Here is an 18,018-nt window from a genome sequence, read left to right on the forward strand (position 1 = left end):
GTGAGTCATGCTTTTAATTTGTCAAGATTTCAATTCAAGTTTTCAGTTTGTCTTGTTTTCAGTATTTCAAGTTTACTGTTCTGGCATCAAAAACCATAAGATCACGAATTTTGAGCGATTTTTATTTCTCACTGGTTAGCTTTTTACATATATTGTTATTTCTATCTTTTAATCATTTAGGCTAGTTGGTTGATTTCAAACCTCTCACAAAAAGTCAGCAATGGTATACTTTGCTTGATTGGTTGTAGATAAAGTAGTGTACACTGTTTTATATGGTCTTTGAAGAACTCGTAAGATGTTTAAACCTACGTTTACACTATGTATAATGCTATGCTATATAGCAGAGCTATATAAAATTTGAGATACCTATAGCTCTGTCAGCTACATATTGCTCTGCTAGATGTAGCTTTGCTACATGTCAATTTTTGTTTATAGCAGAGCTAGATGTAGCTGCTCTGTCCTTGAAGGAAGGTTGCCGCAGCTGTTTGCAGCTGTTTAGTGCCTGCTGGGTTTACACTAGATATACTGTACTCATTTGTTGTCAGAGTGCTAGTAGGTTACTGCGCATTGCGAGCTTTATTTTTGATTTATATATTATTGTGCAATAATGGAGAGTGAATTTGACTGGAATAGAGACAAAATTATCCAATATCTTCTTTTTCTTCTCTGTGCTGCCATTTTGATGCCATTACTTGTTGCAGAGCTACATATAGTTTGGAATAAACCAGTATTCACTGCTCAGTTCCCAGTCCCAGCCAGATGCCGAAGTAGAAGGTAGTTCTTGCAGCAGCTGCTGCTTTCGCCGCACCTACTGTGATATTTTCAGCACAGAGAAGAGAAAGAAGATATTGGATAATTTTGTCTCTATTCCAGTCAAATTCACTCTCCATTATTGCACAATAATATAAAAATCAAAAATAAATGCTCGCAATGCGCAGTAACCTACTAGCACTCTGACAACAAATGAGTACAGTATATGTGGTGTAAACCCAGCAGGTACTAAACAGCAGTAAACAGCTGCGGTAGCCTTCCTTCAAGGACGGAGCAGCTACATCTAGCTCAGCTATAAACAAAAATTGACATGTAGCAGAGCTACATATAGCTCAGATTCTCTTTGATGTGACTTTGCCGAAAATTTTAGATAGCTCATTTTCTGCTATATAGCTGAGAAAATAGGCTTAAAACTGCTATATAGCCGGGCTATATAGCAGATCTCCAGTGTCACTTTTTGACTTGTAGCAGAGCTATACAGCTAAGCTACATGTAGCTCTGCTATATAGCTCTGCTACATAGTGTAAACCTAGCTTAAGACATGCGTTCGCTCGCTAAGCTCACTCACTTGTGTCTCAACTCTATATCTAACTCGTGCTTTGAAGACCCTCATTATAAAACTGTTGTATAAACTACTATTGTTGAATTGCAGAACTTCAAAAGAATACACTTTTTGCCACCTTTTGGAATTCAGGAATGGTCATTCAATAGTAAACATGATATTTTTGTTTTGCGATGATCTTGATCTGTTTGGGTAGGTGGGTTGTTGTTTGGGGGCTGAGGTGGCGGGGGGGGGGGGTGTAATTCGTGAGTTCTGTGAATAGACACATATGTTGGCAGAAGAGCAGTTCTGGTGTAAATTTAGAAATTTAGCATTAGCAGTTGACTAGTGAGTAGTAAGTGTCGGGCGACCGTGAGTGTAGGAATGGGTAACGAACTTCTAAGCATCGATTAGTGTTGTCGATTTATTCTCCCAACTAATCGATTCAATCGCTACTCAATAAACCAATTAATCAGTATTATGTATACATTATCTTAGTTGTTCGGCGTATCTTGAGTTTGCCTTGATAGAAGGATGAGATCATTAATTAGCGAGTCTCCGATCGATTTCGGGTCACAGTTCAAGCCTATTCGACTCTACTCATCATTATTCATATTTTTTTCTTGATAAAATTCCAATTCCACAGAATTGTGCTATGATTTTCATTTTGTGGAACAGTGTGTTAATTCTTTCATCTTTGAGGCTAAGTCGTTCATGAACGATCAAAATTTCTCATATGCGCGGTAGCAGCCCACCATCAATACAGTCTTTTGTATCAGTACTTTATCAGTTAAGTCTCTTGAGATACAGATTAAAAATGTGATCAGAAATGTGATGTTCTTATGAAAATTTTAGTAAAGGCAGTAAATTCGACATTATACTAGAATATAATAAATGTTCCTCAGTAATGTAAATTAGTTCTGCAGAAAAGTCTATATTAAAAAAGATTATTAAAAGGCGTCGAGTAATACAATATTTACATGCGTAGAAAATAAAAAGATATCATTTGAAAATAATTAATTAACTTATTCGAAAACTCCTGAAAAAAGAGGATGAGTAAGAAATGAATGTAATGCATGAATGTAACGAATGTAAAAAGCATTAATAAATAATATAAAAAATTATTCCCCAGGTGAAAATTATTTATGGAAATTTATTTTTATTTGTTAGGCAAGCATGTTTATCATGTACACACACATGTTCATCATACATGTTTTGTCATCAGTGAGAGGCTTATTACATAAAATAAACAATAAATAAATCACTGGAAAATGAAAAAGTATAATAATAGAAAATAATTCAACCTCAAATAGAGCAGCGAAAAAACAATAAACAAAACAAAAAATTGGAGATACAAAAACCTAACCTCAAAAACTTTTGCTCGAAGCCTTTCCCTGTGATGGCGCAACAATGTATGACGACACGTGTATCATGCATGTTAGTGGCCAGCCTTAGAGAACAATGAATGACGAACTTGAAAAATAATCTCACTGTGATAGAATATAAAATAACCTCACTGTGATAGAATATAAAATAACCTCACTGTGATAGAATATAAAATAACCTCACTGTGATAGAATATTACGTTTAGATTGAAAGAAACGATTGAGGATCGATCATTGCCTCGGAACATCGATAGTTGTCTCCAGTCGAGACAACCGTTTAGTTGAGACAATTTGTTAGAGAACAATCAATGACGAAAATAACCTCACTGTGATTAATTTTTACGATTCGATTTATTGAAACGATTGAGTATCGATCATTGCCTCGGAACATCTCCAGTCGATAAGCGTGAGTTGAATGGCTTCGCGTCGGTACCGGCAGTACCGTCTGCGGATGGAATGGCTTGGTCTAGACGGCAGTACTCTGGTCAACAGTTCGGTGCGTGTCCAGTACTGGGCTGACGACAGTCGCGCCCTGTGTGAGAGTGAGAGGGAAGATACAAGTGTCAGTGGTGGGACACCAGCCGACAATCCGATTGTACACAGTTGTCGGTGTTTGCTGCAGTTGGCTTTGTTTGCACTGATTGTTGTCATTGCAAGTCATGCTCACACGTCTGTCCTTAGGTACACTTGGCTTATTCATTTATGTCATGATTTTCAAGTTCATACAACGAAACTGTTTTTGTTGGTATTTGTATTTGAAAACCCAGTTGCAACGCTAACATGTCTTCACAATCAAACTGACAATCATTATAATATTTTAAAATTGCCATAACAATGCGGAAGTTTTAAGCAAACGCCTCTTGCTTGTAGTTACAATAGTAGCATGTTTCTAAGCAGATTATTAGTTATGTCAATATATTTATTCTTTATTGATCGATACAAGAAGTACATCATCAAAATGATAGGGAGAGAAAAAAATAAGGTAACCTTGTGCTATTCCTTTCCCGAATTTATATAGGTTACACATAGTCCGAAATAGGTTAAGTCTTGTAGTTGTTCACATCACAGAATTTTCAGTCCTCAATTATTTTCACTAAGTAGATTTTTAAATTTAGATGATTTTATATCTTGAAACTTCTATTCCAATGCTGCAGTTTTTGATGAGCCAGTAACAACTTCAACATGTTTGAAATTACTAGTCAATCCAGTATCTTGAAATTACCTTACCAATGGTGCAGTTTTTCATTAACCTGTAAGAAGATAAAAATGTTTCTAAGGACATTACCAGTAATTACAATATCTTTAACTTGCCTTACCAGTGCTGAAGTTTTAAGCCTAAGGAATCACTTGCTTGCAGTTGCAACAGTCTTGTTATGTAGATTTTATTAGTCATTCCAATATGTTGAAATTACCAAACCTATGCTGAAGTTTTAAGCAATTATTGCGTTATTACTTATTATGAGTGTTGTTGTTTTTCTCTGAGGATGATTGCCAGTTTAGGAATCGACTGTCTGTAGATGATAGCACTCTCCCTCTGCTAGAGGGGTATTTCAATACAAAAATGCATTTGTACTCAACACTGTCTCAGTGGTGAGATTTTTTATGATTTTTCCCCCTTGATCTGTGTCTTATGAATGATAAGAAGATTAATGGCCATGAAGATTCTAACATGTCTACTGGAGCTTAGCCATCCACCCTTCCATCGGGAGAACCGAGCGCACGCCGCTTATGAAATCTCTATAGTTCGAGAAATTTCGGACTGCGAGGACTCTACCCAACATATTTGTAAAATGCTCCTGTACTAAACAAGATATGTACAAGTGAAGCACTGAGTCATTTTCAATTTCATATTCAATTTGTAATGTAGGACTATTTTAAATTATGTAATAATTCTGAGTTAATGTGACGAATGTTTTACTGAACTATCTATGCAATGAACTATCTAATGACTACTCTTGCTGTTAGTTTGATACTGAACAATTCATTTCTTGTATTGATCATAATATAATAATACGTCAAGTGCCGGTACCACAAAAGCCAGTTAAATTTTAGTCGTGATTAATTCCACGAGAACCAATCAGAGAAGCTGTCTTATCAAAAAGACCTTCTCTGATTGGTTCTTGTGAAATTAATCAATGTTATAATTTAACCGGCTTTTGTGCGACAGGGCCTAAGTGTCTCAAACACAAAAATTTATACCACAAGATAAATTGAGAGCCAAATGACAGAATCGTACTAAAATAGTATGCTTATAGGCAACTTGTAGTAGTAGACATGTAGTAGACTTGTTAGAACCTTCATGGCCAGTAATCTTTTTTGAAAGATTGAAACTAAAATTCTATTTTGGCTAGAATAGAACGGGATAAATAGACTGATGTTCCTTCAATTTCTAGTTGTTTAAAATTTATTCGACCAGGGAAAGGAAGAGCAAACATTTGAAACGTTGATAGCCAACGACCGATTAGTCGTTACCTGAATCATCAACTAGTCACCTATAAATTAATGAAACAACAAACTGCACTCTGAGGGCACAACAAACAGCCATTAGTCGGTCTAGTAGTTAGCACATACACCACCCCTCCAACTCCAGCCCACTCATGACATTTGTTTAGAATTAGAATACGATCGATAGAACATGTAATTATTTGTCAATCATTTAACTCTCAACGGGTCAAAGTCACTTGTTTTAGTATTATTATTTAGATTTAATAAGCCCGTAGTAGATATACATAGTTAGATATAATAGGCCCATAAGTATTATTTAGATAAAATATAGTTTATTTGAAGACTGACAGCATGTTTCACTGTAATGAAGAAATAAAAAAATATTGGAAAGTCTTTCAAATTGAAAAATAGAGAAAAATGTCTGCATGAGATTCTCTATGGAAGTCAACTATGAAGTCTTGAATAGTAAAAATAGTAGGCTGCATAATGAGTTCATGTAAAGTAACAAGACTAGACCTAGTCCTCACGAGGCTTAATCCTCGCAATTACAAGTTCAAATTGATATTCCTTAATTTAAAATAAGGAACACATTCGTTCATTCACAAAAATGTAAGCCTTTCATTGATAATATTTTTTTCTACCTAGACAAAGAAGCCATACAAAGCACTCCCCTCTGTTGTTCTAAATGTAATGGATACGTCTTACAATATTTCTCAAACAAATAAATTCTCAGTCATCAGATGTCATAATTTACAAATTCGTTCACCACTTACCAATGCTCATTGAAATTTATCTATCACTTAGAGGGTTTATCAAATCATCATAGGGTACAATTTATCGAGATCATTTATTAAAGACATCGTTATCCTTCAACTCTATTATTGAGCTGTATTTTCCAAACTGTTGAATTTCTAAGACAGTTTTATTGGAAAATTAAATAAACAATAACAATTCTGTTCATCCTTAATCGTTGAATACGTCATATTAAAATTTTTATGAAATATGACTATTCAAATGTAATATAATTATAGTGATTGATGAAGATTATATTCAATTTACAAGTTTCACGTGAAAACCTAATAATAAGGCTATATGCGACTCGTCGAATAGATCGGTTCAATAAAATAATTTAATTCTTTATTTTGTCTTCATTCATGATTGATGGTTCCACTAGTTTCATTGTTTTTGTAGATTGATGCTGTACAGTGAATAATGAACTAAGTAATGTATAACTCATAAAACAGAGTTATTCTAGTAGTCTAAATTAAGTTAAGAAAAGCTGAGTAACATATACGTCATAAAACATACTTATTCTAGTCTATTTATTGCTGTTCTATTTTCAAAAGGATTGCTTGGAATAACAATTATTAACGTGTTATGGTACATTAAATGGTAGTAAATCTTGTGTTCAGAAGTGGGGTGCCACTCTTATTCAGTTCTGTGATATTAGATGATCATTGTTTTGACTAGAAACCTCTATTTAAACGGGTATCCCTCTAGATTTATTGGTCTTTTACGACTACCGTATTTATAAGAATCTCTAGTTGCCATGAGGGAAAATGTTTGGGTGAAGCTCAGATGTTATTAGATGTATGGGAACTTGTACATACTAATCAGAACGGTTCTAAAAATAAAGCGCTTTCGTGAAATGTCCTTGCTATTCTCGGTCCTTCACTTCCCCGTCTCAATATTTTATTGAAGTATGAGTGGTCGTTATTGCTTGGTATCGAATAAATTCAGTCGTTCAAAAACATCCCATCGTTTCTAAAAATCGTGTCTCTAGACACGGCAATCGTTTTGTGTTTGATATAATTGGGTATTGGTTGTCCTCACAGATGAAACTATTCAATATTACGATGAGTAGCCTATCGTGCTCTCCCGTTGAAAAGATGTCTTCTTGAAGCTAGTTCTACTAATTGACAGTTATGAAGTAAATACACAAAATCCAGGTGGTTTGAAACCCATCTAAAATTGAAGGTCGCCAGCCAAGGACTTGTGTGGGAATCATCCTCAACAAAAGATGCACAGTCACTCATGAGAGCTTCACTCTCGGCAATAGTATATTTCGCACCTAGGGCCGAAAATGAGATATTTCCGGCTCGAAATCGGTTTTTAAGTCCGAGGCCGTAGGCCGAGGACTAGAAAAGATTGAGAGCCGGAAATACATTTTTGCCCATGGTGCGAACGCTATTTTTCGCCACACCAAAAAAAAACTTCCCAATATATAAGAAATTAAAAAATAAATAAAATTCAAACAGCCTATTTTGATAGTTTGAATCTTGGTTATGATAACTTTCACTGTCAATTAATTTCAATATTACTAATTAATAATTTACAATAGTGACAATATTTTTATACTATTAATATTTCGAATAATTGTTTGAATTTTTATAGCTCGCGCTTTGCGCCTGGTGCAATATCTCATGGATAGATGGATGAATAGAATTTTCATTACTATTTTGAAATAATTTGATTAAAAAATTAATATAATTGCATATTTCACAGTTTTGTCTCAAAATATATCTAAAAAATTGATTGAAATTTAAATTACGGTAACTAATATAAAAAATAGCTAATAAAAGTCGAAATTCATCGACAAAAAAAAATGTCACTGACCGAGGTTCGAACCTAGATCATGTTTGTAATTCACTGAGCTAGCTTTGAGCTTTTGAGTACACGCCTTTACACTCTCGGCCATTGCATCTTTTGATCGATTTGGCCTGTAAGTCAGGTAACGTATGTAGGCTACTATAATATAGTGTAGCCTATAGCGGCAAACTTGAAGCCATTTTGCCGGCATTTTCACAACAAAATATTGCTCTGAAAATAGTTAAATCATAGAGAAAACATTCGAAGATTCAATCTTGAGTGGGCCTAATGTTTTCTCTATATGGTTTGATATTGAAGAAAAATTATCTAAAAGTTTTAATAATGAATTACGAAAAAATTACTAGGAATTTTTTAGTCAAGGCTGAGTTTCACCAGTAGGCTTACCTTAAACTTTAGATCTCTGCTGTATTTTCCTATTATTATTGTTGATTGTATTGCATTAAGAAGTGGAATTCGATAATAAAAAGAAACAATTATTACTCTACCTCACTTTTAAATATTGATACAATTATTGTACTTTGATTTCAAATTCGATTCTTCACTTTTAAAGACTTGCGATACGTACCTTTCTGACAATGGACAATGTAGCCAACATTATATTGTTGAGGCTATGGAGATATATCATCGTATTCTATTGTTTGATATCAAAAACACAATAATAAATATTAAATTATGAAACAGTAATTTATAAAATATATTATTATAGACATAATACCGCGATTCACGATACATAATTATATAGATTATTACAGTCATTATGAGATTATCTCTCTATGATTTTTGTGAGATCGGACACGATCAGCTGTTATTCAAGGTCATTTTACAGCCCTAGGGCTGTAAAGTTTTACCGGCCTGGTCGGAAAACAATCACTTTCGGCCTCCATATGACGCACGTAAACCAGCTCATTACATCCAAGTGTGGCGAAAAAGCATTATCCTCAACCTTAACATTACATATTTGTATTGATTGAGCGTTGCTGTGTTATTTCTCATTAAAGTCATGGTAAAGTACTAGTTTTCAGTAGATTAGAGTGGGATAGTACTGTACCACTTGCCTTCCCCCATCACCGCTTCTCACTCTACTCTACCACTAATATGCTAATGAAAACAGTCTCGAACTAGTTAAGTAGAGTCATTTTAATATTAGTTCTGTTCACTAGACAACACACTTTACCTACTATTCTCAACTGTAGTGAAAACAGTTACTCGACCAAGTAAGTAGAGTTGGCTCGGTAGAGTTAGTATGCCAGTTACTCGATCATTAACTCTACTAGTGAAAACTAGACTTAATGAATAAACAGAAAGTAAATTGGTTTCCATCAATTTATGAATTTAAAAGTGGTTGTCAACATTCCAAACATAAATTTTATCCAACAAGGGACAAAACTTTCACTTTACTCGATTTTTTCATTCCTTGTTGTTTATTATTATGGATGATGCTCACATGAGCTTTTAGCTTGTGCATGATAGATAGTGCGAGGGTCGCTTGATATGTTTATGTTTTGAAGGGACAGATTCAAAGATCCAAAGGTTCGAAGAACCTCACACGTCAACCGAAGCTTATTGTGTGTCCCAAAAGTATGTTAGTTAGGCAAACCAACTCCCGTGTCATTTACAAGGACCAGGAGTTTCTTCCCTATACCAACATCCCATTCCTCACCTGGTTGCTTACAGCCAAACAGAGCCCCTCTTCTAGCTCCAAGACTTTCGCAATCCAGTATGATATGCTTAGCAGTCTTCAGACTGATTACAAAGCCTACACATCTGGCTTTCATTTCTGAGTCCAATTGTGTGGAGATGTTTCCTGAAGTGGCCATGTCCAGTTATCAGGGCAATCACCTGCTTGACCTGACCTCTACCCAGACTCACCAGCCAGCTGGTGAAGCGAGGGCTTGCATCTGCCAGCAGCCTTTTGCCAAGTGCTTGACAGAAAGATGGTGCAGTGTTGTCCCAGACTTGCATAGACTTGTGTTCTAGGTGAATCACTGTACACCCCGTAGCCAGATTTCCTTTCAATGAGAGAACCGTCTGTGTACCAGACAAGGCTGCCTCTTTTGGGATAGGGCCCTTCCTCAGACTTCCACTCCTCTCTAGAGCAGAATTTAACAGAGAAAGGTTTAGTAAAAACCAACTCTGTTCTCATGACATATCTGACGTCATTTCAAGCTCAGGGCTGTGAGCAACAGCTTTGGTGATTGTGCAGTGGCCTGTTCCGGACAGACCTTTTCTCCATTGACCTGCAACTTTCAGTCGATAGGCTGATTTCCGTGCCTCTGCCATATTAAAAATGTTCAATGGCAGTAAGCCAAGAGCAACTTCAAGAGTTGCTGATGGGCTGCTCCTGAAAGCTGCAGTGACTTAGAAGTGTTTGCATCCTTTGTAGATTTGTGAGTTTGGCTGTGGCTGTAACCTGGTTTACCTTTGTCCACCAGACTAGTGATCCATAAGTTACCTGACGCCTTATTACTGCCTTGTACAGCCACAGAGCTATGTGAGGCTTTATCCCCCACATGGAGCCTGCAAATCTCCTGGACGTCATAAGCGCCCATTTTGCTTTATGCAGTGTATTGTTGAGATGGTTGTTCCAAGTCAGCTTTGAGTCAATGGTCAGCCCTAGATATTTGACTGTACTTGATACTTCAAGCCGTATAAATCCAAGTTTCAACCTGGAGAGAGACTCCAGGTTCTTTTTCCTTGTAAATGGAATGACTGCAGTCTTCGAGGGATTTATACGTAGTCCCTCTCCAAGACACCAGTCATTAACAATTTTGAGGTTGACGTTCATGACGTCAGCAGCAATGTTGGTGAACTTTCCCTGTACCATGAGGACTATGTCATCAGCATAGCCCTGTACAAAGACACCTTTACTTGTAAGTTCATTACCATCGACCACAAGGTTCCACAGAAGAGGTGAAAGCACACCTCCCTGCGGACAGCCCCTCGCAGGTGCAATCACCATTGACTCACCTTCAAGATTAGCCATGATCCGCCTGGAGCAGATCATGGCCTCAACCCACCTACATATGGCAGGCTCAAGACCACGCCCCCGCACCACCCAGACCATGGCCTTGTAAGTGACATTGTCAAATGCGCCCTCAATGTTCATGAAGGCACACAGGGCAATCTCCCTGGCAGCAAGGCTGTCCTCCTCCCTGCTCACAAGCTGATGCAGGGCTTTTTCATATGACTTGCCAGGCTGATAAGCATGCTGATTCCTGTGGAGGGGAGTGTCTGAAAGCACTCCCTCCCTTAGATGTCTTTCCACCAGTCTTTCCAGCGTCTTCAAGAGAAACAATGTGAGATTGATGGGACCAAATGACTTTGCAGTTGAGTAGTCTGCTCTTCCTCTCTTTGGAATGAAGACCACTCTACTGAGGCACCAGGCTTGAGGGATGTACCCATAGGCCAGACTTACTCTAAAAAGTTCACACAAGAGAACTAGTAGAGCTTCTGGTCCTTGCTGCAGCATAGCTGGTATTATGCCATCCCCCCATGAGATTTGAAGGGGCCAAACTTGGATATGGCCCATTCAACTTTGGAGAGTGTGACAATTCGCCTGGCTAAAGTCCAGCTTCCACAATCAGCTCTTGGCCATGAGCTCATTTTGCTGTTGCCAGACATGCCTGAGCAGTCACTATCGAAGGTAAAATCTGGAAAGTGAGTCTCAAGAAGAAGTTTGAGACTTCCATCAATTCCAGTGGTATATTGTCCCCCTGGTGACCTAAGAGTTCCCAAGAGGCCAATTGGGCTTGAAGCCAAAACACGCTGCAGTCTCGCTGCTGCGCTGAGACTGTTTACCTCTTGTGTAAATTGTCTCCAAGAGTTTTCTTCAGCTTTCTTGTTTGCAAGGCTGCATTCTGTGAGTGCCCTGTGGTATGGCTCCCAAATACGGCTCCGTTTTCAATGGTTATGAAGCTTCCTTATAGCCGCCCTTTTGCGGTCAAGGTCAGCAGTCCACCACTTAGTATTGGTGTGACTCTTTCCCCGCCGCAATGGGCAACTGTCCTGAAAGCAGCTCATGATTGCATTCTGAAGGTCAGAAGCGATCAATGTCTGCAAAGCAGGTAACCCTCCTGTCCAATGACCCAAGTTGAGACAGAAGGTCAGACTTATAGAGTGACCAATCTTTTTTCCTCGGATTCCGATAGCACGAAGAGCCACCCTCGCTCTGTATGTCGAAACAGACATACCTGTGATCAGAGAGGTCTCATGACTTACATGCCAGTTGTCAATGACCCTTAGGAGTACTTCTGAGCAGGATTTAATGTCAATAACCTCACTCCGGTTTCGTGTAACGAACGTCGGGCAGGGAGGAGTTGCCAATTATCAGACAGAAGACAGATAAGTGAGTTGAAGTTTGTTGAAAATTATGGTTGTGTCTGATATTGTATATAATATATATTCTTTCAATTACAGTATTTGAAAGTTCATCACTCAATTTTATTGATTACCTATTAATTTTGGCGTTCTTTGCATGTTCAGATCGGAGCCTCGCGACTCCGGGGCTAACGATGCAGAAGCAGCCGACATTCAAGAATTGATGGTGAACTCGGAGGAGGAGGATGAGCAGGAAGATTCGAGTGACTACTGCAGAGGGGGCTACCATCCGGTCAAGATCGGCGATCTCTTTCACAGCCGATACCATGTCGTGCGAAAACTTGGTTGGGGACACTTTTCAACCGTCTGGCTTTGCTGGGACCTCGTGTGAGTAATAAAGCAGTCATCTTACTAGTTAGAGATTAGTGAGAATGGGCTAGGGAGAATCTGATTCGGGGAAACCGATCTGACTAGGCATTAAACCTGCATCAGTGTAGAAATTTAGTTGAAGGTTAAAGCTTAGGCTAGGTTAGCTTAGATGTGATGAGATCTTATGATAAAACACATATTTTTGTGTTTGGTGAGATGTAGTGATTTACAATGAAAAAATAATGTAGTCAAATGTTTTTCTCCAAGTACATTCGTGATATTTGACTACATATTAGACTGTAGTGTCGTCAAAATAGTTGAAAACGAATTAACTTACATACTTGTGCTTTCATTACACATATGTTGCAGAAACTCACCATTGAGGGCTCCACCTACATAATTTATATATATTGATACGGTTGTCGATATGTGGCAGCTTTTAGTATGCGATCACACATATATTGTCGCTAGTCTTGCAATCAGATATGTGCCTTATCTGATTGAAGTTTTGAGTTAGCACCAGTTTTCCATTCCAGTATTGTACGGTAATGATCTGATAAGTTTGATGAATATGAACAATTGAAGGATTAAGTTTATGTTTACCCTCCTTCAAAATATTATACTTATTTCCCTCAAGTAACTCACAAATAAAATTGAATACAAATTATGAATTAGAGATGTAAATTACTATTGTTTCGTAGGTTCATCAGTGAAGGCATCATGTTGAGTTTCGTATCAGGTTTTTCGAATATAGTTATATGCAGAGATTCTTATATAAGCCCACATATCTTATCCTTTTAAATTCGATATTTCGACTGAATAGATATTTCTCAAAAATTATGTTGAAATATATGTTTATGTAATGGGGCCCTAATTAAGAATATCATTTTTTAATGGATAGGTTAGGCTATATTATAATAAATAAGTTATACAGAGTGTTCTGAAAAGGTGCCCGTAAGCCAGGGCTTGAAATGATAGGATTCCTCACATCAAACGAAGAAAAAGTTCCAATTAACATAGGTCCGAAAATGCTTGGTTACCAAGTTATACTGTGTGAAAGATTTCGTCTGAATTTCAGTTTCCCTGCTGAAACGAAGCCCTTCGGGTATTTGTTTGCTGTTAATTATATGTATAATTTAGCGAAAAATAAATAAAATCTGTTATGCTCTCTATTTTTCATGCGTTTTGTATGTAATTAAGAATAGAGAGCATAACAGATTTTATTTATTTTTCATGCGTTTTGTATGAAATTAAGAATTATTTTTAAAGGTTGCGTTTGTCTATTTTATACTTATTCTACATCTTTCTCTTCGAACTTAAATTTTCAACAAGTTCTGTAGATAAATATTTTTTGTTTATTGTACATTTAACATAGTAAATCTGCTTCAAACCTTAAAGAAACTTGTTTTTCGGGACCAAGTTTCGCGTATCTCGTCACATATCTTGAAAATTACTGTAGCTACAGGTCTGGAAAAGTTTTTATTCAATTTTCAGTACATATTACATAAAGTACGCTAAATTATACATTTCAATTAACAGCAAACTAATACCCGTAGGGCTTCGTTTCGGCAGGGAAACTGATATTCAGACGAAATCTTTCACTCTGTATAACTTGGTAACTAACCATTTTCGGACCTATGTTAATTAGAACTTTTTTTCTTCTTTTGATGTGAGGAATCACGCCCTGGCTTACGGGCACCTTTTTTCAGAACATTCTGTATAATAAAATACCTCAACCAAGATAATTATATGTGTGTTTGTTAATATCCACATCATTATTGCGCCTACTGATAGCAATACCTTGGCTCCTTCAACCACACGCTTTAGAAAAAAATTAGATGCGTCAAAGTTCGCTATCTTATTTAACTGTTATTAAAAATCGAAGTCCCGCTCTCATCTTTCAAAATTCTCTTGTTGGGTATTTTTCATTACTGTATTTATTTCAAACCTTATTTTGAACTATGTGTAATGTACCGTTTAATGTAGGCCTACCTGTATTTGGGAGAGAAAAGCGCAAAATTCGCGTTTTTTCTCTCCTAATCATCTTTGTTATGGGTGTTCGTACTGATGAATAATAAATAGTATTAATCTATCCGCACATTATTACAATCTTTTGACATGAACAATAAGCTTTCTACTCAAAACTGTTCGTCACATGAATGAAAACTATCAATAAAAGTATAGGTCTCACTTTCATCTCACTCAAGATTTTGTATTATGAATTTTTATTTAACTTTCATTACATCCCTAAATTTACACGATTATCACTACTTAAACAGGTTTTAATAATTTAGCTCCTGTTGAAGGAATGATGTAGAATTTTATATATCTGGTCACACAACCAGAGAATCTATCAAAACCTTGAGAACATGAAATAAACTTTCAAAAGTTCTGAAAATAAACACTATCAGCTGCTAAAACTGATCCTTTTGCATACAGTATGTGAACGTTCATCAATAAAATTCACTCATAGTGAAGTCAACTGTTCTTCTATTATAACAACTCGTCATGGGTTTTATGGCAGTCATCATGAAACATGCTCCTGTTCATATTCATTTTCAATTGTTAAGAAAAAAGAATCAGAGTAATCAAATATGCAACAGTGTAATCACGCCGAAAAAAGAACTTTCTTGGTGGGGACTCTTATGTTTTAACGTACGGCAATCCAAAATCCTGTACTAAAGGATCTTAACTATATTGAGTGATCACTTCTTATCTTAAGTGACTACTAAAAATCCAACACTTCAACTTGAATAATATTATTTATCTAGTCAAATTTCAGATTTTTGTATGAATTCAACCAGAGATCTAATAATATGATTTTTTGTTTGATTTTCCACAGCTCGAAACAATTTGTTGCCCTGAAAGTTGTGAAAAGTGCCAATCATTACACCGAAACTGCTTTGGATGAAATAAAGTTACTCAAATGTGTGAGTATTTTCAAACATTTTAATTTCGTAAATTTCAGTGTGTTTTAGAAATGTGTTGGTAACTAGCGTTACCGTACATGTGATGTAAAGTACTATGGGAGATTTGTATTTAGCCATCTTCTAAAAATATTAATATATTGTATAAATTGAATAATTGATTCTGAATCCAATATATTATCATTGTTTCACAAATTATATACAATTATGTATTAATTCTTTTTGTTATTTATTTGTTTCGCAGGTTAGAGACTCCGATGTAAATGATCCTTTCCGAGAAAAAGTTGTCCGCCTGTTGAACGACTTCAAAATCACGGGTCAGAATGGCACTCACGTTTGTATGGTGTTCGAAGTTCTTGGGCACAATCTCTTGAAACTGATAATCAGAAGTAATTATCAAGGAATTCCTATTGAAAATGTAAAATCGATTATTCGTCAGGTAATACAAAATCTATTTTACAATATTCTTCTGTATAGAATCTTAGTTATAGTCATTAGTATTCTTTAAGTTGTATTATTAATTTATTTTGCAATTTCAGCTTTAACTAATGTTTCATGATCTAACTTTATCCAATAACCTTTGAAGAAGTTGATTGCAGCATATCTCTTCTCTCTTATTATTGTTGAACAAATAAACTGTTACCATTCATATGTATTTCAAGAACACGTAATATTTCAACTCTAACGACATTTTTAAATGACAAAATATTCCTTATTAATCGATGAATGAAAAAGTATTATCTTATATTTCAAGATTTTATCTTGAAAAATGAATGAATTAATTCAATTTACAAATCAAATTACTATTCATTATCAAAGCTGCATGATATCCTTACAAGAATAATGCTTCATTTTAGTTCTGTAAATGGATTTCATGTTGGTTGTTTTAAACATATCAAATTTTATAACATGGTATTCTCTGTCAAAAGTTGAATTTTCAATGATAAAAATGTATACATTTTTCAGGTGTTTGAGGGTTTAAACTATCCAAATACTAAGTACGGCTCATTCCAATTTTTAATATTAAAAATGTATTAATTCTCAGGTGCTTCAGGGTTTGAACTATCTACATACCAAGTGCGCAATCATTCACACAGACATCAAACCCGAAAATATTTTGCTCTGTGTTGAAGAGAACTACATTCGAAAGCTTGCGGCTGAAGCTACTCAGTGGCACAAAATGGGTATTCGTTTGCCTTATTCATTTGGTAAGTTTTCTCCTCTTACTCTAATTTTCATTCCACATCTTATTTTCTATTAAACCAATTTTCTATGGTTTCCTAGATTTTCTCAAAAATGTTGTTGAAGCATAAAGATTTTGAAACGAAGATAGTCAGTATTATTCGATCATAATGTGACTGATTCTGAATAATAGATAAGCTATTCAATGCATTGCTACTTGTAAGCTGTCTGGAAACACGAAAAACTGAAAATCTCCTTTTTATTGAGTCATAGAGAAAAGATCACAATCTTTTTTTAGGTACAAGAGATTGTCAGTTTAAATAAAATTGTATCAGTTATAAGTAGAATTAATAGTCGACAGTCATTTTCTCTGGGATATTCTTATAAAAATGTTTGTAATAAACTCGTACAGGTATTGACCAAAATGTATTTCATTAAAGATTTAATCTATAATAATTATAATAAAGGGAAGAATCTGCTTATGGGGATAGGATATTCAGGAATGACTTATCATCACGTCTGAACCCTACTGGACTGATCAACTTGAAAATTTATCATATCGATGTTTAATTTACCGATGATGTTTATAGCCCTATTTTAACTTCTTAAAGATTCCAGTTCGTCAAGTTTTCAGTTTGTCAAGTTTTGAATTAGATCCTTGTGGAGCACGGGTTTTCTGCTAGTACCCAATACAGTGAGGAGGATGATGTATATAGCTCCGTTATGAGATATGGATTGCTAGCAATGTTTATCTGAGCAGAAATCTTCTGTTCAGAGGAAGATTTTACGTTTGGTCAGCAATTCTCAAAGAGATGTTTCATATGAATAGATGAAATGTTTTGAATATAAAAGGAATATTTTTGTTTACTTTAAAAAAAATTCCGTAAGAAATATTAATTTTGGAAGTTAGTCAGTATGATTTCAGGAATGAGAGGTATTTTGTACCATTTACTTCGAGTAATTCAGCAAGAAGCACCTTGATCTATATTGTACCGAAATCATTCAATGATTTATCAGATAATAATTCTGCTATGTTAGTAAATATGCGTTTACTGAGAAGAAATTTAAAAAATTGGCTGAATAATTACACATTATATGTAGCATAATGAAATGCATCATGTTATATTGTTTTGTAGTAATCTATTTTGTTTTAGTTTTTCTCCTTGTAAAACGTCCAGGCTAACAATATATTTATAGAAAAATGTTTATTTATTTATGTACTTCCAATTTTTTTGAGTGCTAAGCCCACAATTATTTAGCTAATATCATTAATATTCGATTGTTGAGTGAATTCTAGTGAAAATGACGTTCACTGATATATATTAATATAAATTTTATATTTGAATTTACAGGTTTGTATATAATACCTTGTCAAGCAGCCTTTTTGAGGTTTTCAAGGTAAATCATCCCACAAAAAATGTTTGGCAATGGGTGGTTTTCACCCTCCTATTTCTCAGATACTTCCTACTTT

General features: G+C 35.5%; 1 protein-coding gene across 1 annotated transcript in view; it reads left to right on the forward strand.

Moving 5' to 3' along the window:
- Positions 1–2,750: 2,750 nt before the first annotated feature.
- Positions 2,751–18,018, forward strand: part of LOC111044346 (SRSF protein kinase 1) — a 39,153-nt gene continuing 23,885 nt past the window's right edge. Inside the window, exons 1-5 of the mRNA XM_039442097.1 lie at positions 2,751–3,378; positions 12,235–12,456; positions 15,281–15,368; positions 15,610–15,804; positions 16,411–16,573. Of these exons, the coding sequence (XP_039298031.1) occupies positions 3,113–3,378; positions 12,235–12,456; positions 15,281–15,368; positions 15,610–15,804; positions 16,411–16,573 (934 nt within the window). The 5' untranslated portion in view covers positions 2,751–3,112. The remainder of the gene's footprint in view (positions 3,379–12,234; positions 12,457–15,280; positions 15,369–15,609; positions 15,805–16,410; positions 16,574–18,018) is intronic.

Source organism: Nilaparvata lugens, chromosome X, assembly GCF_014356525.2.
Source record: "Nilaparvata lugens isolate BPH chromosome X, ASM1435652v1, whole genome shotgun sequence".
NCBI lineage: Eukaryota > Metazoa > Arthropoda > Insecta > Hemiptera > Delphacidae > Nilaparvata > Nilaparvata lugens.